The 22,749-nt window shown below is 40.5% G+C and overlaps 1 protein-coding gene across 4 annotated transcripts in view; it reads left to right on the forward strand.

The window, feature by feature from the left end:
- Nucleotides 1-355: 355 nt before the first annotated feature.
- Nucleotides 356-22,749, forward strand: part of arhgap29a (Rho GTPase activating protein 29a) — a 32,421-nt gene continuing 10,027 nt past the window's right edge. For 2 of the 4 annotated variants that reach the window (XM_079488315.1, XM_079488316.1), the window contains exons 1-7: nucleotides 356-496; nucleotides 1,401-1,773; nucleotides 15,740-15,883; nucleotides 21,251-21,347; nucleotides 21,724-21,796; nucleotides 22,130-22,190; nucleotides 22,560-22,706. In XM_079488315.1, the coding sequence (XP_079344441.1) occupies nucleotides 1,491-1,773; nucleotides 15,740-15,883; nucleotides 21,251-21,347; nucleotides 21,724-21,796; nucleotides 22,130-22,190; nucleotides 22,560-22,706 (805 nt within the window). In that variant the 5' untranslated portion in view covers nucleotides 356-496; nucleotides 1,401-1,490. Of the gene's footprint in view, nucleotides 497-1,400; nucleotides 1,774-15,739; nucleotides 15,884-19,861; nucleotides 20,173-21,250; nucleotides 21,348-21,723; nucleotides 21,797-22,129; nucleotides 22,191-22,559; nucleotides 22,707-22,749 lie in introns of those variants that run through there. The other 2 variants (XM_079488317.1, XM_079488318.1) reach the window with 2 other exon arrangements.

Consider the following 22,749-nt stretch of genomic DNA (forward strand, 5'->3'; position numbering starts at 1 on the left):
CTCAATATTACTGTGACACATGCACAATATATCCCGCATCATCACCGAACATTGAAAAGTCTCATATTGTTCTAAAATCAGCAAATCATTTAACACGCAGGCATAAGGTCATTTATGTTAAAGTGGGACTTTCAAGACGAAGTGGAAAGAAAATAATTGCAGGTCCCCTTCCCAGAAAATGACAGAAGCAGCCACTAGATGGATCAAATCTCTTCGCGGATCAACTCAAAGTTTTCCAAAGTTTTTGTGCATCAGAGGAACTCGCAGGCACCTGTCGCTACAGGGTGGAGACAAAGGCCCCTCCCAATCACTTAAATCAACCAATCAGAAGCGAGAGGGCGGGGCCATGGCAAGCGGAACGTTAGACGCGACTGGAATGCAGTACTTTGGTTTACGGGACTGTTACGGTAGACGGACGGGGATGTGATGGTGTTTTACATGTTTGGGTTTCTAATGTACATACATTTCTGTGCAATGATCAACATATGCCTCCTTGGTAAGTGTGCATTGTAATTGTACGTTTCTTGTGATTTCGTGAGTGAATTCCGAGACTTCGCTAAATAACGTGGACGCTATGCGGTTACGCAACTTGTCTCGGTGTGCGATGTCAGCATTAGATTTTCAACTTGAGTTTAGTTAGTTTGATAAACTTTCTCTTCTAACATGCCGCAGGTGTTGTTGGTATTATTTACGTATTTGAGTGTTTTTATTGTATAATACATTTAGTATTATAATAGTATTAAATACATGGGGTTTTATTTTTGGATTACATCTACACAGCACCACATCCCAAAGGAGACAAGAGCATAACTGCTGAGAAAGCAATATTCTGATGGTTTTCATTACAAATACCATTAAAACCATTAGTTTTTATGCATTGTGTTTTATTCCAGTAGGATGTTATGATGTCCTGTTGGTTCCCATCCAGTACATAATGGAACACATTACCGCCAGAGACCATTATAGTTTCCATTAAAACCATGACTATAGGAATCCCCATAGAGCAATTAAAATGACTATTATAAATGTCCTTTTTTACAGCTGTAAAACGCTCCAACGTTGTTTTTTCTTTGTCATTATTTAATATGCTCTTTATAGTTTGAAGTACAGTACAGTTTGCATGTACTGCATCTGTTTTCTTTATAAGATTTACCATTGTCATGTACTAGTGTGCCCGGTGTTAGACCTTTATAATTTTCCTTTATTATTTATTTTGTAAATCATTTTTGTGGCTCGTTGAAGGATAAATAAATTTGGCTTGTAAAGTGCAGCTTAGATTTCTCCCCTGTGTATGTGAATACATTCCAGTGAATAGAAGAGGTTCGGCATAATCGGGCAAAAGTGGCCTTGTCTTTAAACATTAGAGGTTTAAATATACCCTTACACCGTTGTGCATACAGGCCCTGCTGTCCGTGGTGAGGAAGCTCTGGGAATTTGAGAATCTCCAGGGAACGGTGCACAGGGTTCCTTTCAAAATAAATGCATTTGAGATGTTCGGTGCCGGGATGCTGCAGCAAAGCAGTGGAGGATTGAACAAACGCCCGCCGGGAATCGCACGCCTGCCCAACTCCCAATTTTCCCCCCTGTCCACTGGTTCAAGCTCATGGGGTTTGGGGCGAACGGCGAAGAGCGGATCGTTGAGCTCCATCAGTTCCGGCTCGGAAAGTGTGGAGACGGCAGGTGCCGATCCTGACTACATAATGCAGCTGGTCAGTGACGTGCGGAGGTTTGCAGATGTGCTGCTTCACCTGAAGGAAGCTTTCAACGCCAAAGGTAAGAGTTGCTGTTGGAGTGCAGCGTTTGTCCTTGGTTACACGGTCATTAACCTCCATGTCTTATCAGTTTGGAAAACAACTGGGGAAAGTTTTTTCGGGTATAAACCATATTCGTTCAGCAACTCCAAAATGCAAAACAAAGTTTGTTGCTAGTCTGCATTTTTAACATGCATTTTGGAGATAAAGTGTTGTCCGTATGGAATCGCTCACTCATTGGGTGAGCCAATGTTGCTGACAGAGCAACAGCAGATCAGTGTCAGTGTTTATGGCGTACGTCTTGCTTATCTCTTTATTTTAGCTGAGATAGGAAAACGTTTTCTATCGACCCTGGAGTTCATCCGTTATCCAGTGGCACTTTATACAGCCGCCTGTGCGAAGCGATACGAAACCACCCGATCCAGAAATCGAAATGTGAAATCCTTAATCGTTTGTTAACTCCACAGTAATTAAAGGACCTGTCCTCAGCACTCTGTAATCCTAAGAGAAGCGTATTTATAACGGCGAGAAATGTTTTTATAAGAGAAGAGTGAATGCAGATTAACAGGATGATCGCTCTTGCATGCTCGATTAGCGCATTCTAAAGGCTGCGCCGTTTGGATGGGATCCAGGCACTAACTTCAGTATTCCTTAATAAGGACAGGGGGTGCGTTTGTGATGTGGGGTGTTTCCAGCCTCCTATTGTGTCTGTGGCGTGTCGTCCAGGGTCTGTAGGAATCTCCTTTTGTTTGCCTGGGTGATGGAGGGTCCTTGACCCCAACTGGGTAGTAGAGTAACTCTGAGAGCCAGCAGTGTGTGACCGCTGGTTTTGGCTTCCAGCTCTTCTCCGCATGCAGCTACGGATGGTGAACAGTAAGAATACCAGAGCTGACCCGGTGTTGCATTGTCTTAGATCCCTTCCAAACTTTGTGTCAATCTTACATTGTTGGCGTGATTTTCAAAGTGTGGTGGGCAGTCTTTGGCGTGGAATGTTTCCGCAGAGTGACCTTATTAAATATCTGAAAGAAGGATGCCAAAACGGTTGCACTTTTGAAGAGGAAAGGTTAAATATTTTTGAAAAGATCTCTTTGTGTCTCTGCCTTGGTGGCATGTATTAGCAGGAATTATGAGGAAAGGCAGAGTAACACGCGGACATTTGATTCACAGCGAAGGGCTTTTCTGGAATCTGTTGGAAGTTAGCTAAATGCAGGAAAGGGTCATTTTAGAAACGATGGCTAATTGGTCTCTAGGAAGCTGGATTGGAGAGAATGGAAGGGCAGATAAAGTTTAAGTAGTAATTTCAGATTTGTGTTCAGATAGGTCCAAAAATATAAAATATTGATAGATACAAAATATAATAAAATAAATAACTTCATAAAACCAATCTATATAACTGTGTATTTGCTATTAAAGAACAATCACAATGTTGATGCATTTAATATCACCAACTAAATCATATTTGTTATACTGTAAATATTCTGTATATTGCCCAGCCCGATTTTCTTTGATGACAAAGCATCGGATTAGACTAAATGAATTTACCATTACTTGCAAATCAGATCATGATTTGTCATTTTTGTGCCTTAGATAAACATTTCCATTTAAATTAAGAAAAACTCTTCAGTTTATTTTTGCAGGGCTCATGTACGCTGTTTATTTCAGATTGTGTAGGAAATGAACATTATGTGGCCAGCATCTTGGCGATAAGTGTTTTGGATCGGTGCACATCTTCAAAGTTCAAAGTTGTTAGTAGCGAACTGGGCGTTGCTGAACCCAAGCATAAAAGAGGTTGTTAGGAATCGGCGGCCCTGCCGTGATTCAAAGTATTTAAACCCCTTTGGTTTATGGCTGTGTTGTGTCGGTAGTAAGTCGCGGAAGTGAACAACCCTTTGCTTCGGGAAAACCTCAGGCGCTGTTTTACAGCTGCAGGCTGAGAGTTTACTTTGCTTTGTTAGAAACAGCTGGTTCATTCACATGCGCCGATGCGATAGTGACTTTATTTTTGTCTTGTCTCTTTCTCGATTTGTTCTTAGAGCAAGCTGGTTGCTTCTGGCCATAAGTTGACTTTCCCATGCAAGAATAGCAGGGACCTTGAGACTCGTCCTTAGAGAATAGCGGTCTGCTATAGTAGGAATTTAGTGTTTTCTTCTTTTAAAGCAGAAGTCAAGCATGTCACCTTAAATGGCAATTATTAGACGGCATAGATAGACCGCTTGAGATGTTGAGGTGGACCATTGTATTTCATTATCCAGTTTTTAAAGATTTAATTACACAAAAAGAGCTTTTTTACTCGGTTCACAGTTGTGAAGTCAGACGGCTGCCATAAAGATGTCTTCACAATGAGAGGGATTTTTGAATATCTTTAAAGGTCGTGACCTCACCCAGGGGCCGCACTTGATGGACATGTTGGTAATTGGATTGGATTATTTTGGGGTCTCTGCCGGCTTGGGATGTAACTGACAATTTGGGCCCTGAACTCTGAGGTCAGTATGTATTTCAGTTTTGGGGTAGAGAGTTACATATTCTTTATCTTGTTAAATAACAAAGCAAACTGGACTGTACATGTTTACTGTTGGATGTTTTTTGTGACCATATGAGGTTTTTACTTGGCTTTAAAACAACTCTGTGTTCTGTGTTCATCATGCCGGCATGACAGGTGTCATTACAGAGCTTCTGTTGTTAGGTTTAACTTTACCTTGACTTGGAATGTGGTCCAAAAGTGTGAGAATGTATTAAAATGTATTTGCATATTGTATATTAATTTAAGTGAAAAAAGTTTAGCCAAAAGCTTTTGTTAAGCCCCTTCTACTTTCTATGTTATTTTTATTATCCTTTTTATTACTAATTGAGAGAAAAGTTAAAACAAAATACTTTTGCAATTATATATTTCTTGGGATTTTATGACCTCACAATGCCACACATCCTGAGCATCTTGTGTACTCAAATGAAAATGGAAATCTATTTACATTTATGCATTTGGCAGACGCTTTTATCCAAAGCGATATTACATTTACATTGCATGATACTATAAATTTGTATTTGAGTATGTGCAATCCCTGAGATCGAACCCATGACCTTGGCGTTGCTAGCGCCATTCTCTAACCACTAATCTACAGGAAAGCTATCCATGTTTAAAATGATTTTGTATTTGATCACTTATCATTTCGTATAACTTCCTCAATTACTTTTTCAAAGTTTTATTTCAAGTCCAATGAAAAAGATCTTCAGATTTACAAAGTAGTTTAAGGCGCTCGGTCCCCACTATGTCTTTGATTTGTCAAGCTGGTCAGGTGTTGAAGCAACAGGATGGTTGGCATGTGTCAGCCATTTCGAAAATGAAAAACAAAACGGCCTGTAATGAATACTGGCCCTATTCACCGAGGGAAATAAAGTGTGCAAGCTTCACTGCTCTCTTTATGATGTTTTGGAGACGCTGCATTCATGTTAGCCACTCACCGGTTCAAAGCACACGTCACCTTTGTTGAAATCATACACAAATGTCAGGCGTATTGAGAAATTGACATAACCGCCCTCTCAAACACCCGAATCAAAACTCGAACTCCTATCAGCTGACTGGTAAAACCTGCTGCCGTTTCTGAAGTTCACAGCCGCGTTTGTGTTTATCGGTCCGCTTACTGCTTCGGTCATCCCCAAAGTCTGTGTGAACTCTGGGCGAGTGGAGATTTCCTGTGGGACAGTAAAGTGCAGGATGGGTAAATAATCACATCGTCATTTGTAACATTTCCCTCATATTTCAAATTGTCTGGGTGGTCCTGTCCATCACACGAGATGGTTAATGCATTGCATTTTCTAACTTGCTGAATACAGAAGTCACACATTCATATTCGTGGACACAAATGGCACCTGTTTTGGATGCCCCTTGTTATATATCATAACCCCAATAACACTCGGATTCTTTTTCCAGTTTCCTGATTGTTACAAGCATCGAGCAGCCTTGAGCAGACCGACCTGGGTGTATTTTTAACTATTAAATCAATATTGACCCTTTCTGGCTCTGCTCAGTCTCTGCTCATCATTTTGATGGGGTGGGAAAAGCAGTTCTCTCCTCTCCCATCCCCCCCCACATACCCTGCATTCCTCCAGAACAAACGCTCACTTGTTGCTTTAGTGCCTTAGATCAACAGTTGCTGGATGTTGGACACTTTGGACAAAAAGACCAAGAGAAACCATTGTCATTTCTACTGTCCTGGTACAGTGGTCCAATATGACTGGACATGTTAGTCATATATATATATATGTTTAACACATGCTATGGTTACAGAATCTGTGAGAATAGGATGTTTGTGTGCTTTGCATTGGAGGAATTACATAATTGGTAGTGCATACTAGAATGGCAAGTATCACTTTTACTATTGTTTGATGTAATGCTCATTTAACCCCAAGGATTCCACTTGCGGATGCCCTAGCCTCATGGCCGTTTTGCTTAGGCAAGCACCATTCACATTTTCACCATAATATGTAAATGGGTTAACCATGTTTTTAAATGTAATATGCTATCAAAACATTTATTACACATACATTTATTAATATAAATAATAATAAAATTATAAACCAAAATTAATTTCCAATCAAATGAGACGGACTCTGAAAACTGTGGAGTTTGTGGAGGGTCCAGGCTGCCCTCGCCGTGGGGTGCGGCCAGAGTCTATCAGTGGGATTAGAACCCCCTTCAACTCCAGCGGCACCACATTGTGCTCCGACCTGCCGTGCATGGGGGGGCTTCTTCTGATCGGCTAAAAGTGATTTTCTGGCCCCCATTGTGAGGCGATTTCGGAGGCCGGTGACCCACGCCGTTTGCCCTGTGAACGTCAACCTTCAAACAACGGAATGACGACCCGCATGATCCCGAGAAGGTTTCAGATGTGTCCAATTAGTTCTGGGAAGCACAGTGTTCATTCATGCCGTGTTTCTGAGAATTCTCAGCATTGCTGCTGTATTTGTATGAAGGTGATGCAAATTAGTGTCAGCATAGCTGATTTTATGTTTCCTAAAAATGAGTCATGGAAGCGTTTTCCGTTTAAGTCACGTCTGCATTTCCAGTGTTCTGTTTCATAAATCTTTCACTCTCAATGAATCACCGTATTCTCGGTTGAGCAGTAGAAGGTGAGAATGAGTTTGTCAAACCTTTTCACAGCATTTCCGAGCAGCTTTGAGGTTATATATTTAACTTATTAGCTGTTAAGAATGTGTCACCGACTCTCATCACACGGAGTCATACTTCATGTCAATCTGGGAGTGTTTAGGATAATAGGGTCTATTTTATATGGTGTACTGTCTGTTATGATATGAGTTTATTATTTGACAATGAAAACTTGATTTTGTTCCATTAGTGTTGTATGGGAAAATAGTTGTGCACGAGGCCCTCTGAGAAAACCAAAATGCCGTTACAGAGATTTGCGTTTGAAATCGTTCATTGTGAAATTCCAGTCTATGTTTAGCCATTCTGTGTCGTTTTTGTGGCTTTTTCAGGCATTTTAATGCATGTGAGGTACAGCTGTACTCCAGATCTCTTTAGATATGAGATGCTCAGTGTTGTCATCAGTTGGTTATTTTAATAAAGAGTTCTTTTCATGGTCGCTTTGAGGATGGGGCTTTAAATGAGCTCAGTTCCGACTGTCTTTGAAGGTCCGGTTACTCTTTCTTGTTTCATTAGTAGAACCTGTTTGTATTCAGAAAACTAATGAAACTTTTTAACTTATGTTTATGATTGTGGAATGTCTCTGTTCTTGAACTGATTCAGATGGAGCAGTAATGTTTTTTTTCTTTTTTATTGAAACAATTCAATAATTTTCTGGATTATTTTAGAATCAGTTCATGCGATCGTCACAAACATTGTTAAACTGTACTGTATAGCTTTAATCTTCTGTAAGGTGCTTTGAATGAACGTGTCTACCAAACACAGACATGGATGTAACCATGAGAAGAATGAATAATTCTTCAATTCATCATTTTGCTTCTCTATCGCCGTCTCTGTTTGAACCATCAAGTTGCAGGTTACTTAGAGAGTTATTTTATAAACTTGGGTTGAAGTCAAATGACACTCGACCACTCAAATTACAAATCATTACTATAATCTTACCATTGTGAATTGGTGTAAGGTAAGTACAAGGTTTTAAAATCGATTCATCACTTTTTACAACAGGCGGATGTTACCACAGGGGTCATATCGCTTCATTAACATAGCAGATGTTGGTTTGTCGTCGAATTTAACATCACCTTCACATGAAAGGCGGCGGTTCATATGATTGCAGCCCCTCTTTACCCTTTAATTTTGTGCAATTAAGTTTGTTATACTGTATCTTAAATGTAAAATAACCTGTTCTGTTTCAATATACATAAGTGCGTTTAAAGTTTAATATACAGGTTTGTGGCTCTTCATTTCGTTTTTTAATTCACCATTGTAATGTGATATTTATGATCTTTTTTGTAATATCTATAGGATCTGTATTACATCTATATTCATTGACTCGAAACGAATCGAGCACGTGTGAATCGGAATCGAACCGCAACATCAGAATCGATATCCGTGCCGAAGATTCTGAGCCGTGAACAGTTTGTAATGGTGCCGTGTCGAACCGGGCTGACGTGGAAACATAACTGTAACCGTATCAGAACGTTCTTAGAACGGTGCGTCGCAATGGTGGATTGGCTAGAATAGTTACGTATTGTTTTCAAACTATTGTTCATTCCTTTTTTTCTCAATTCTGAAACAATTATTAATGAAGTATTTATGAAATCGGTATTTGGTAAATTATTTGTCTTGGGGTTTGCTTTTTTCTTAAAGACTTCATAGCTTATCAGTCATGGAGCACATTAGGAGGTGGGCATGGAGTAGAGATTAGAGCCGTGTAGGAGAGCTGAGCGTGGGGCAGGGTGACACCGAGAATAACAGATAAGACTTTACTGTCTGTGAGTTTTCAGTGCTGACTGTACCAGTGGACATAAGGGTCTTTGTTGAAATGTGGAGTTTAATGGTTAGCCATGCTTCAATAAGATTTGTGTTGGTTCTTTATATCTCTCTCCGTTTGTCTCTTCTCTCTCTCTGTACGATTATGTTACGGTAGTTGGTGGAAATTTGTCACAGGACAGGTTGTTGTTGAAACCTTGACATCAATCGGCTTGTAATGTGTAAGATGAGTCAATGTCAAATATAATATGCATTGTATGGTATCAGTTGAAGTATGTCATTTGTATGTCAAACGTTTGTCAAAGCAACAGAATTTTATCAGAGCAATGATTCTTTAAAATAAATTGAATTAGACTAATCTACAAGAGTCAAATATATTAAATATCAGCATGATGTGTTTTTTAGTAAATGTGCCTGCATGTTGTTAGCTTGAAGCTGAAATTTCAGAGAGAAGTCACCGCTGTCAAATCCATCAAGCATTTGTCTAGAGATCTTCACTGAAAACGTGAGAAAATTCTGGAATGAGGACGATTCAGAACAGCGAGTGAGGTTTGGTGTGAACACAAAGGCATGCTAAACAGTCTTTAAATACTGAAATGCGAAAGTTGGTCGATGGCACTATGAAACCGGTGGGACACCAGTAGCTTTGACTTTTATCTCTGTTGCAAATATGGTCAAGAGATTAACCTACATACAAAACAACCCCCACTGCTTTAGATTAGGGATTTGAAACCAGGATGGCAAATTTATCCTGTGTTTTGGCCACTGAATGCTCCTCACAACTCTGGATTAAAAATGTCTGGGAAGGTCTTGTCACCCCCTAACATGAAGAATTGACCTAATTTCTTTTACAAATCCACACGTGAGATCCTATCGTAGCCCTGCATAATTAAATAGGCCCGTCTTCTTGATTTGACTTGAATCCTGTTGTCGAGTCATGGGTTCCTGGTACAAGTCATGAGTGGTTTAAGATTAATTGGCCCTGTTTTGCATCTGACGCCTGAGCTCCCAGAAAGCCCATCAAAGTGAAACAGCTTCGTGTTGAGAAGGGAAACACCGTCCATGGCTTATCCTTGGTAACCAACGGCTGTCTGGTTTTTCTCACTGACATCATGGTCAATTGCGCGAGTGGGGTTGGTTGGGTGTGCGACCAGATGCATTTTCACTGACAGCGGGGAACCTGAGAAAATAAAGATTGTGATAGGAATGTATGCAACGTGATGAATCATTTCATTTGGTTCTTATCATTGGTATGATGGGCAGGATGGGACCATTATGAACGTTCTTTTGTATTTTGTTCTGCTAGACATCTGACAGATCCAACGCATTATCATTTGGTCTCACCTTCTCCAGCATGCAAAGTAGACTGGAGGTCAGATCTGGATGCTCAGAGATGGGTTGTCACAGGTCTTTCTTTGCTAAAGCGGCCATATTGAGCGTTGCTTTCCTCTCCATTCATTGTAACGGCAGTGGCACATCTTGTTAATATATATTATCTTTGGTCACGGTTATCCGTGGGGTGGACGCAGAGCTGTCTCTGTTCAAAGGAAGACCGTTGCTCTGTGGGAGATATTTTAGACCCCTTGAATAGCTGTAACTCTGGGGTTCAGTTCTTCTCATAAACATGAAGAACAAGAGGGAGTGTTGTCTGTCTTTTTTGTTTACTTACTGATTGACAGCTCTGTGGTCAAATGAAAGACACAAGCACGTTCCTGTCCCCATGCAAGATGCCTGATTTATATGCAGAGGGAGCGGTCTGTAGATAAATATGGTGCTGGCTGCAGAACAAGGTTTTGAAGTATTATAGATGTGAAGGTTTCAGCATAACTTGTGGTTTGGTTTTAAAGTCTGTTGTTCTTCAATCACCTGAGATGAATCACCTCAAGTGATTTTACATTTGTTTGGGGGTCGCCTCATAGTATTGAGTTCTCAAAGTGAAGGGTTTATAGGCTTCTTGACAATCAGGCCTGAGTTCTTTCCTGATTGCTCATGGTACTTGAACATTTCTTTGACCCTGCAATGTCACTGAAGGCTACCAAAGAATATCTAGCTGGTCCACAGGTTTGTGACGTTAACGTTGTTGAGATACTTATATTAATATTGTTCTTTTTACTATTATAGTGAAATACTAAACACTACAAATGAGTGTCACGCTTGTAACATGTTGAAGTGTGCAACTCATTCACTCATAGACATGCAGAATAAGCAGAGGACATACTGAATATAAATAACATGTTAGAAGGAATCACGGAAGCGGATGTCTATGTTTTCCAGCATCGCGCAGATAGAAGGATCTAGATCAATGGACTCGATGCAGCCGGAGTACAAGTTTTAATTTCTAAAACGAAAATAAATAGTGGTACGTCATTAGTTACGAACACAAGAAACAAGATAACGACAAACGCACTTCACACAAACAAGCGGCTCTGTCTAATGTACCTGCCATACTGTATCGCACGAGTGCTACACTATTAAATGTTTTCCTAGCACAGACCGATTTTTTTCGTAGCCATATATGTCGTACTGTACAGCCCTGCCAATAACTATTAGTTTTAAACGACAACAAAAAAGTTGTGGACACACTACATCGTAAAATTCATGTTGAAATGCTTAAAACTTAAAAATACTAAGAACTTGTTTTTTATTTCCATGTAACTTGTCAGTATTCAGAGTTTGTCTGAACACTTACTTTCTCTAGCTATTTTCAATGTTCTACCTGCAGACCCAAATTAAAGCCTCTTTCAACATCCAGTCAAAGTCTGTGTGTGTGAGTCTCTTTTAAATGTCGGCCCTTTGTGTGAAGTCATGGGAAAGAGTGGATGAAAGGTGAATCAGCAGGGTACTTCGGGGCAGGGGGAGATGCTAAATGCAAAGGCCCCTTTACTGTGGATCCATGTAATATCCTGATCCCAGGAGATTCTGTCACGGGGAGGACCTGGCCCACCTACCTTAACAGAAAATTCCCCGGGTGGGTCGTAAGCGCAGAGTTAAGCTTTAAACTGTCCGCTTTGGTCAAAAGGGCATGTTGAAGGCAAAGTAGTCCAAGCCTTTAAGTTTTAAAGACATAAAGAAAGCTTGTAACCACATATGTTGACCGCCAAATTACTCACACCATCAATCTGGACGTGATTGTAATGCTGTTGACCTCAGATCAGATGATACAGGCAATTACCATAATGGGGTATTTTTGGAGCCTTTGTGTTGACTTTTCACGCAGGTGGTAGTTGTGCATGCTGGGACGACGATTTGGGGAGATGCTCCACCTCTGTGGTCCTAATGAAAAATTGATTTTCAATCCTTTAATTGCTGGTTTGTATAATCCTTGATAGAGTGTGGTCGAGCCTCACGTAGACTCTGAAATGTTGTCATGGACTACTTGAAAGACTGTAAGCCTTTTATAATTTGATTGGGCCTCTGTGAGCTGAATTGGGACACGTTTAGTGATTTCACACCGTCTGTGGTCTGGAAGGCCCTGCCGGCCATCTGACAGATATTCAGAAGCTTTAATAATACATTGTTCTTGTGATTAGTAATGCATGATTGAGTCGGTTAGGGTCGTAGGAAGAGGGATTTCACAAAACCGAATTCTGTTAGATGGTTGGAGCTTTCTTTTTTCTTCCCCCTTTCAAAGGAGGGTTTCATTACCATGATGAAAAGGTCATTGGGAAAAAGTTGGGATTGTTTTGATTCGTTCCACATTTAGCATACTTCCACTTAATTCAATAAGTATGTAATGCACTGGCAATGGCAACATTAATAATTTTTGAAGTGTTCTTTATGCCAGTAGACTTATTTCGCCATATCGTACAAAATTGTCTTTTGAGCCAACAAACTGACTTTTTATGAGGTGCCTAATGTGTCATTCTATGCATTCTTCATTCAACATGTCATTCCAGTTGTAACACACTTGCAAGCGTAAAATCAAGAGCTAATTGTTATCGTGTAGTTCTGAGGAGCATTATTGTCTAAAAAAGGTGCCCTGGGCGCTGTACTTATTTGGCAGACATTATGTGTGTTCATGTATTTACATGTGTGGCCCCTTTTTCCCACTCCCACACTTGAAGAGGCATCGCCATACTGGAATGCTGGGTTTCCATGACGCTAGCATAGTGAAAATGTGCCATTGGTTCTTTGAGCCCAATGTCTCCAGTGGTCCTGCAGGATGGCTTTATTCTTAGAACCCCGCAGCCACCAACCCACCCCCCCATCCAGTCTCAACCAAGTAACACTGGACCCAGTTTCAAGATTCAGAAGACCAGCTTTCTCTTTCTACATTACTTGTTTCCCCTGAGCTTCTCTCTCCCCTATAGAGTCCCACGCTCGCATCACTTTTGAAAGGCCCACAGATTTATTGTTCCATAAATGCCTCATGGTGCAGGGCTCCAAATACGGCCCCGCTGTTTGCAAATGGCCCCCGGAGACAAAAGGAAGGTTCCCCCAATCAGGATGAATTTATTTGTCACGTTGAAAGCTTGCTCTTGGTTAAACAAGGTTTCCTGTCATCGCCGGGCGAGGGGTCTCTTCCCGCAAACTCAATCTGTTGGTGAGTGATCGCATTTGGCCCCTTACGGTCCCCGGTTAGAACAGAATCTGCATTATTGTAACAATCCCCATCAGGGTTAAAATCATCGGCTTCTACCCATTATGTCCTACCTGCTGTTTTAGGGCTCAGTTGTGCGAATTGGTTGTTTTTTAGCATCGGCCCAAACAATCCGTAGGCCGTTTAGAGTGTTTGATGGCCCTGGGTCTTGTGGCCTCTATTCTCTTTCCGTTCAGACACACTGAGCAGAACTGAACCGGCCCCCTCACCCGGGATGCGTGGCTGTGTGTGCATGTGAATGGGAGCGATGTGTGGGGACGGGGCCTTGCTTTGTGCGTGTGCTATTGTCATTCAAAATGTAATGTCTTTAAAAGAGGCTTTTTAATTTGACCCCACCAATTAAGAGATTTAGATTTGGGCTTAGGGTCACCTTTGACCCACCTGCTTATACTCGGCGTATTCACATGATGGTGTGAAATCCTCTTTGGTTTCCTGTGCCTCGCCGTATATCTCATTGCTCGCTGTCATTCTCGCTTTAAAACTTGTTAATTATGATAACGTCAAAAGATTGTTGAAGAAAAAAATGTTTTGGTAAATGTTTTCAGATTTGTAAAATGACGCTTCATATAACAGTGTCACAAAAACTAGCCTACATCAGATGAAATTTTGCAATGATTTAAATGTATTTAAATTAGGATTATACTTTGCCAGATGATTATGGTTGGTGTACTTAAATCCATATCGTCTGTTCTTTCTCTCTATCGCCATCTCTGTTTGAAACATCCAATTACAGGTAACTTTATCATCAAACTGATGTTACCCGCTAAATCGAATCTGAAAGCTTAGATTATAAATCATCATTATAAGTTTATCGTTGAAAATCGGTGTGTCAAATCTGTGTTTTTTGTTCATTTGCTCAATAACTGATATTTGTTAATTTACACAAAAAAGATATTGGCGTCAAAACCCCAATTACCTTCTTGATCTGTTTTCTTTTTTGTGTTAATGTTGTTGGGTAGGACATATAGACGAAGTGATTATCCCACTTTTTTAAACGGCCAAAGGGTTACAGGACATCACAGCTGTCAATCATGATTTGCTCCAAACCTGATGCAGGAGTTTTTTTGGGGAAGGATATTTCCAGTCTAGAGCAGACGATTGGAGAAAAATCTGTGTAGGGCCGGAGGAGTCATTTTTCCAGAGGAACAAACTGTAAATGTAAATGCAATCTGCTTAAAGCAAATTACGTCATTATTTAGAAACAGTTTAGATCTTTAAAAGTTGCTCTTGATTTTTGGCAGGCCGCATTGGCCCATTAGTTGAGTTTACCTTGGAAACATGTTTTTTGTAAGGCATCACAACAAACGAATCTTTTACTCATTTATTCATTCAGTTACGAAGAGTCACGGGAAAGAAAACGTGCAAATGTTATAGCTTCAGCTGATGTGTAATACAGTAAGGGGTGTCTAGGTTAGATAAGCAGGGTCGGCATCTCATGAACAGGAGGGGAGCTTGAGAATATCGGCTGAAGAAGTTCGAAACAAAAGCTTGGTTCAGTTCTCATAAGGCAGCACCAGGTTGTCTCAACAGGGAGTGGATATGCTTGACACCTGATGAAGATAAATGAATGCTGAAGCTACAAGAAAGTGCTGGGCCAGTGGTAGATAGTTACGACTGAAGGTTGTTGTTAGGCACAGCTATATCCTCAATATGACCCAACTTTAAGTGCCTTTTACTTTTCTAAATAGTAGGAAACATTTTAGACATAAATGTTTATAGAAATCATAGGTTTCTAAAAATCGTCGCTGTCCTTCTGAAACCTTGGATGTCAAAATTCACAGTTTCAGCGAATGTATCCAACTAGTTGGCAAGAACTTTTTAATAGTGGCAGGCACCATCCACGCCAACATTAGTTCCACCTTTTTGTTGCTCTACGGGAAAAGAGATCGAGTGGAAAAAAGGGGGTAGAAGGGGTAAAATCCTCCTGATCCCCCTTTTCCATGCGGCGGGTAATCCAGAGGCCACTGTCAGCACAAATGTGGCTTTGATGAGGCTGATCACGGTACTTCTGAATATGTTGGTGTGTATTTGTCTGTTCTGGCAAATCTACGAGCAAAATGGTTCACAAGAATGTGTGTGATCCATGTTTATATTTTTAGTTTCTGTTTGATATTTTTAAAACCATGAGGCTGTTTGGCACTCTCTTCAATGCATGACCAAACAATGTCAGCAGGCGGAAATAACATAATAAAGGCGGATGTATTTGAAATCGTACTTGAAGAAATTTGATGACACTGTCTGAAGACTCAAGATATGTAGTGATCAGACGGGTTTGAACCGTGTGTGCTTATGGAAACTAAAGAGTTTTATCTAAAGAAAATATTTATTTAGAAACTCCTAAAACCATCATGTTAGGTGTTTGATTTCAGGGTTGTCAGGTGTCAAATTAACACGATAACACAAGTGTGATTGTGTAATGTTTCCGATCATTCCTGAAGTGTGTTTTTATGTGCGTTTCAGAACACCAGGACTGTCTGCACCAAGTGGTTCATGAGCGTCTGGGGGAGTTGTTACGTGTATTGAAAGCTTTGATTTCCAAACATCACTCCCTTAATTCAGTGGAGATCCTCAGTGCTGCAGGAACCCTCATTGCAAAGGTCAAAGGTGAGCTACGCTCTTGCTCATCCTCTCCCACTTCACTTTGACGTAAAGCAGAAAACTAACTTATTACTAACTGCATCCTCAAACTTCCTATTTATCCTCCCTTAAAGTGATAGGTCACCCAAAAGTGAAAATCCGGTTATCGTTCGCTCAACCTCTTCCAACCTTTATGAATTTCTTCTTCTCCAGAACACAAAATAAGCTATTTTGAAGATAGTCGGTTACCGAACAGCATTGGCCCCCATTCACTCCTAGTGTTTGGACGCAAAACCTATGCAAGTGAATGGGGGCCAGTATACAACATTCTTCAGAATATCTTCTTTGGTGTTCATTGGTAGGAGGAAAGTCATACAGGATTGATATGACAAGAGGCTAAGAAAATGATGACAGAATGTTTACTATCGCTGCAAATGAACAGTTCACCCAAAAATTTAAATCTGCCATCATTTACTGACCCTCGAGTTGTGCCAAATCTGTATACATTTCTTTGTCCAATGAACACAGAGAAATATATTCGGAAGAATGCTTGTAACCAAACAGTTCTTGGATCTTCATAATTGTAGTAAAATGTTAACTTGATGGTGAGTAAATGAAGACAACATTTTCATTTTGGAGTGAACTATTCTTTTAAGGATGACACGACTATTAAAATCTGAACAAATTGTAAAAAAAATTGAGTTGTAGTGTAATGTATGATTAAACTATTCAAGGTGAAGTTATCATCTGTGCCCATCATTTACTTCATTATATTCTTTAAATGACGCTTGACGACAAACTCAACTCGACTGCGAATCGAGACAAAATTCGGGGCTAATGTAACTCAGTCATGAAATGCAACTCTGTGTCTCTGAGCTGGTAACAATACACCTGAAATTGCCGGAGATAATTTTCTAGAAGGATTACCGGTCTCACCGAACATATGTGCACAAAGAGTGTTGAAATGCATGAGAAAGTCCTTTAAAAAGAGATATCTTTGTCTCTCACTATAGGAAGTTCTCCCACATTGCGGTGGGGTTTGAAAAGCAGAACTATTCACTTCTGTGTGTGTTTGTTTGTACGCACGTGTGTGGAGGGGCAAACACTTGCTCCGAACACAATGTTCTTGTTGAAGGAGAAGAATCTCGTTTCATTGCCTGGTTCCTCACGGAGAGATTTGCATCTCCATGCGGGGAGATTCCTCAGCTGGCTTCTGGACAAGAATGCCAGGAGTATCAGCATATCATCTATATCCTCGCTTGAGGCCTAAAACACACATGGGCGATGATGATGAAACACTGTGGTTTTGCCAAGGGAAGAATAACATTTTGACCTGTGGGGAGGCGGTGTTGAGTTTGTGTGGCGTGGGCCAAAGTGCACAATTACAGCACACTTTAAAATGTAAGAAATGTCCCTTGATAGCAAAATATAAACCCATGCGGGTTAGCGTTATCATCTGATAATAAAAGTTTGTGCGTTTCTCAGAAATACGTTTGTTCTGAGCCATTTCATGGGAATCATTTTTAATTCACAAGGACATTTCTATGGCAAAATCTTTCAAGTTCATACCAGTGTAGAATAAAATACAATATCTAGAATGCAATATTTCTCTTTTTAATTTTTATCCTTTTAATGTTATACTTAAGACAAACAATTCTCAGAGAAGACTTTAGCGGCGTCTAGTCGTCACGTTTTCGATTCTTTGCTTAAGTAGATAACGTATTCACGAAACGCACTGTGTAGAGCAGTTTGCCGTTTAGTGTAGAAACAACATGGTCAATTCCATGTAAGGGAACCACGGAGTATGTAGATAGAAATAGCTCATTCTAAAGTAATATGTAAAGTCACCTTTGAATGTATATGTATTTACGTATATTATATTGCATTTCTGACAATAGATCCTACACAAAAAAAATATTTTATTCACCCTTATGTCTTTTAAAACCTATGAGCTTCTTTCTTTCTGTAAAAGACAAAAAAGATATTTTGTGAAATGTCTCGATTGTTTCGTGTCCATTAAAATGGAAGTCAATGGGGAGAAATGTTGTTTTGTCATCAGCATTCATGAATAAAATGATTTTACATTTTGGGTGAACCATTACTTTAGGCTGTTTGACTTCTTTTGACAATGCACTTTTTAGGAAACAAGAGTTGTGGTTGCAAATAGCAGCTGGCAATGACTTGAGAGGCCGTCTTTGTGCACGAAGGGCATCTCAGAGGAACAGATATAACCAATAAATATTTAAAAACGTAGGCCGTTTCTTTTCAGAAAAGTTGAACTTTTTTCAACTTCAAAACACGCTATTAGCTGCAAAAAATGCGAATTTGAAAACATGGTTTACTCCATAGGTTTATAATGTAAAACAGATGCTAGCAGCTTAAAAAAAAGAAGTCAAATTTGAACACAGCCTTAGATGTTCAATTGCTTTTTAGGCTTATGCGATTCAACCCCAAAATCTGTCAATATAGTCAATATTACAGTTATGCGTTTGTTTGATTCGTTTATCCAGTGCTCTTCAGATTATAACGTTTTTATCAGCACGTGTGTGTTCCCTTGGAATCAAACCTGTTAGCTTTGATCTGCTGATACATTGCTTTACCCACTAAGCTATGAACACCATTTACTGTTTAAAAGGCTGTGGGTTCTTATTGGTTAACACAAACAGAAGCAGGTTGTGATTAATGACAGGACGTGGTTTGTTATGCGGTCACTTGCGCTTTGCAGTGTTATTGGGAACTGAGGCTGAATGCCCAGCTTTGTTTTGACAGTCGGGCTCATGGCAGGTCATGTGATGTTTCTGTATAAACACATCTCGGAGCCCTTTGGCCTTCACTTTCAAAATAGTTTGATAATCCTTTTGTAGCTTTCTAGGTGGGATTATAGCAAAAAACAAGTCACTAAGCATCTGATTGTATAACTTGTACAGTAAGTATCCCAAGTCAAATTAGAGTGCAATACCAGCTGCCTCCACTAGAGGGTCAAAATGAATCTTATTTTTCATACACACGCCTTCTCTGCCTGTCTCAGACACACACACACACACACACACACACACACACAGTAAAACGTTTGTAATATGACCCTTAAACAATCAGTATTCTTGCTCTGTAGCTCCGAGATTACAATACGAGAAAGTTGAATATCCGGATCGGGGAGCTCCAAGCATGATAAGAACTCCACCGTGGAGTTTGAACAGTCCCATTTCTCTCATGTTCAGCCCGGCACATGCGTCCGCTGCAAAAATGTGACACTGACCCCGCTGGCTGGGCCTCGGGATGAGATAGGGACCAGCGGGAGTTTAGGCAAACCTCCGCGGAGTCTCTAGGGAGGAACTGAGTCCAGAACGTTATGCGAGCATCGCTATGCAAACTCCCAACCTCTTGGAACGATGGATCCCGATGGGAAGGTATGTGCCGATGTTGAGCAACCTTGTGCGTCCTGTCCTTGATTATTTGAACACTCAGAATCTTGGGACTCTTGTAATACTGGGAATGTAATTTGTGGTATTATGTCTCTCATGGGGTGCCAGCAAAAAGGGGCCGTGTTTGTTCTCATCTGTGGTAGTTCCCATTAGTCCGGCGACTCTTTACCTCTCATCACCTACGGCCTTCAGAAGCCCCCCTCCCTCACCCCACTGACTCAGGGGTTTTTCTACTAAGTGCTGCCCATGCATCTCTTCTAGCTCTTTGGTGTCCAGCAAACCTAAGAATTCATTTTAACCACCTCCGACGTGAGGACGTGCGAGTGTCATCCGTATCGGCACAGATAAGTTTGGTATCTTCTGTGGGAAACATCTAAACTCAGTCCCAGAGGGGAACAATGTTTGGTCTGGTCAATGTTTTATCAGCTCTTCCCTCTAGATTTGGAGGTGAAATTGATTAGCATGCCTGACTAGTGCCTGATTTCCCAGGGAGGAGGGGAAAAGCGAGAAAAAACAATGCCATTTTTGCTTGATGATGTAACTTCCACGTTGGGTTCGTATGTGGACGGTGAGGGCTGCCATTGTGTTCATGTGAGCTTCAGGATGTCCTGTTGGGGAGGGGTGTGCGGAGGGGACGTGATGACCAGACAGAACTTCGTAAGTTCTGCTGGAAGGTGGTTTGGATCGACAATACGCTGAAGCTGTTGTTCGAGGATCTCAAGAGATCTTGAAGACCAACGGGTTTGGATTGGCCTTTGGATCCGCCTACGATTTTCTTCAAGGAAATTTCTTTAAACCGTTTGTCAGAAATTATTACATTTCTTTACGTCTGTAGGCATCTCACTTTTCTTGGATGTTCAGTGGATGCTAACTGGATGGGAAGTGTAGAAGTCGGTAAGTGGGCGTATTGAAGAATTGATTTGAGTATTGAAGATTTCATGAACTCAATGGAGGAATGTATTCTTGTCTTGCATTTTTCTTACCTTCCTGGGGTTTTGAAGTTCATTGTTTCCGGATGAATGTTACGAGTATTCTAAAGCCTGTAATCATTTTTTGGTTAGACTGTGGTGAGTGTAAACTTGTGTGAAGCAAACAGGAGGGAATCCAGTTGTACAACAGGTGAAACATAGGCGTCTAGATATCTGTAAGCATCATTTTTCTTTCAAAATCTTTGTAGAAGTGTGGGTTGGGATGGATAAGGAGCTTGGGGGGGGGGTTGTTGAAATAGGAATGGCGTCAGTGGTGTTTAGTGAGGTCTGCCACTTGTTTATTTTCACAGTGTTTATTATTGGAGCTGATTGCAGCTTATTTACATTGCTGTTTAGTTCCTCCTCTTATTTACCAGACCAGTGTTTAGACTCAGGAAATACATTTTTCTCTTTTTTGAAGACTTACTCTCACTCCCAAACTTTTAAAGAAGTCTGTTCTCTGATTTGAAGTTTTTTTTAGCATACACTGTCATGTTAATAGTTATCTAGTTTTATTATTAACATTTTAAATGTAGTTTTTAAATGAACATTAAATTGACGAAAACAGTAAATTTTTTAACTTTTGACTTTATATTTTCGCCTGTTGCGTAACGTAGCGTTTCATTGTTACGCTACCTTCTTACGTTATTTTACGTTTAAAACAGAAAATTGAACCTACTTTACATAGCTAAAATGATTGAAACAGACATTACCCGTAAAACCATTCCCAACACCTCAGATTATAAGTGATTCTTTTTACTTTTCCATTGCGAATAAGCCATCTTCTTATGTTCTCGCTCAATAAGAAGTTCAAAATCTCAAAGCACTTTTTTAACTGTAAAAGGTTCAGAGAACAATTACACATAACTATGAATGATCCCATCTTGTGTATTTATGTTACATGTACAATAATAACAGATTATGCATTTTAAATTGTAATCCATGTATCTCAAATCCCTTGATATCTTTCACTCATATTTTGCCGCTTCCATCATATCAAACAGGTGTGAACTACAAGGAAGTGAGCGAGGACAATAAACAGACCCTCTTTTCTGAGATCTACACTTCTATAGATACATTGGCCTTTACGTTTGGCAATGTGTAAGTACAGCACACAGTTTCTAAATGATACTTTACTATGAATTCATGGCTTTGTCATCGACTCGTGTCTGATTTGTCATTTGTAAACAATAGCTGCGTGGTAAAAACATCTGCATAGGATAGTCTGCCCCTCTGAGTCAGACGCATGTGTGTTCACCTTATGTCTGTTTTTTACGAGATAACACCAGTCCTCTGTGGTCCTGGTGGGCTTGTTGTTTTAACATCAGGAGTGTTTGTGTGCAAGTTAGAGCTTTGTTCTTAAACCTACTGAGCTACCTACAGAGGCAGCACTTTAGGGCATTCCTCTACATTTTGTCAACGTATGTATTTGTTTTTTAATCATGACCCTTTTCTGCCTTTCATGTTCGCTTCTCAGAGTGTCTGACTTCCTTATGGGAGATGTAGAGAACGGTTCAGCCTCAGGCCCTCCTATGACCCGCAGGAGCAGGGTGAGTTTTCCCACTGTTACGCACTTTTAATCCGATCGACAGGTGGTCCTGTTGCACGTCACAGGGATGTGGCTGTAGAGAGAGAGGTCAGAGAGTGTAAACCTCGGCTGAGAAAAATAGAAACGAGGTCTGTTTTTGGAGGAGAAGGCTTTTCCTGTTTGGAATCCGCTGTGAGATATTTCACTGGAAAAAGCCAGTGACGCTTTGGCCTTGTGACTGTGTACTTCAGATAATCAGATATGGCAGATAATGCTCATTTCCTTTTCTGTCTTGGATTGTTTGTTAGCGCTGCCGACTTTATTTCATTGTCGTCTGTGTTTGTTTTATATTCAGTCTTCTGAAAACCTGACAGTGGAGTCTGGCGGATGCGGAACGGAAAAAGATGACCCTCCAGGTGCGAGTGGGCTTTTCGGTTATTGATACATGAAAGTCAACACTAAACCTACCAACACATTTCATATCTTAAATTGATCCCTTTGGTATAAAAGCGACTGGACATTCAATGTATAATATGTGTGTGTTCCCTTGGAATTCAACCAATAATCTTACTCGAAGTAGATTTCTTTTCTTGGCGCATGTGTATAAACTCGGCACTCAACTCGCTGTCAGTTTAAATCCTGGCTGGGCTGCTTATTTCCAATCCACTCTAATACATCCTCAAGGTCAACAAACAGATTCAACCTGTCATTCTCACACATTCACACACACATGTACCATGTAACCCTCACAAATGTGTACGGCTGTGTGTCCACCCTTCTCACAGGTCCTTCTCCACCCTCACGGCTGGAGGAGATGGACGGGGCTTTACTCCGGAGTGACAGCGGGGTGGAGTCGGCCCTGCTCTATGCCAAAGCTTGGTCAAAATACACCAAGGAGCTCCTGGCCTGGGTGGAGAAACGTCTTAATATGGGTGAGTGATTCGGGTTGGGCATTTATGGATATCTGAGTGCTAT

Source organism: Barbatula barbatula (assembly GCF_947034865.1).
Source record: "Barbatula barbatula genome assembly, chromosome: 23".
Classification (NCBI taxonomy): Eukaryota; Metazoa; Chordata; class Actinopteri; order Cypriniformes; family Nemacheilidae; genus Barbatula; species Barbatula barbatula.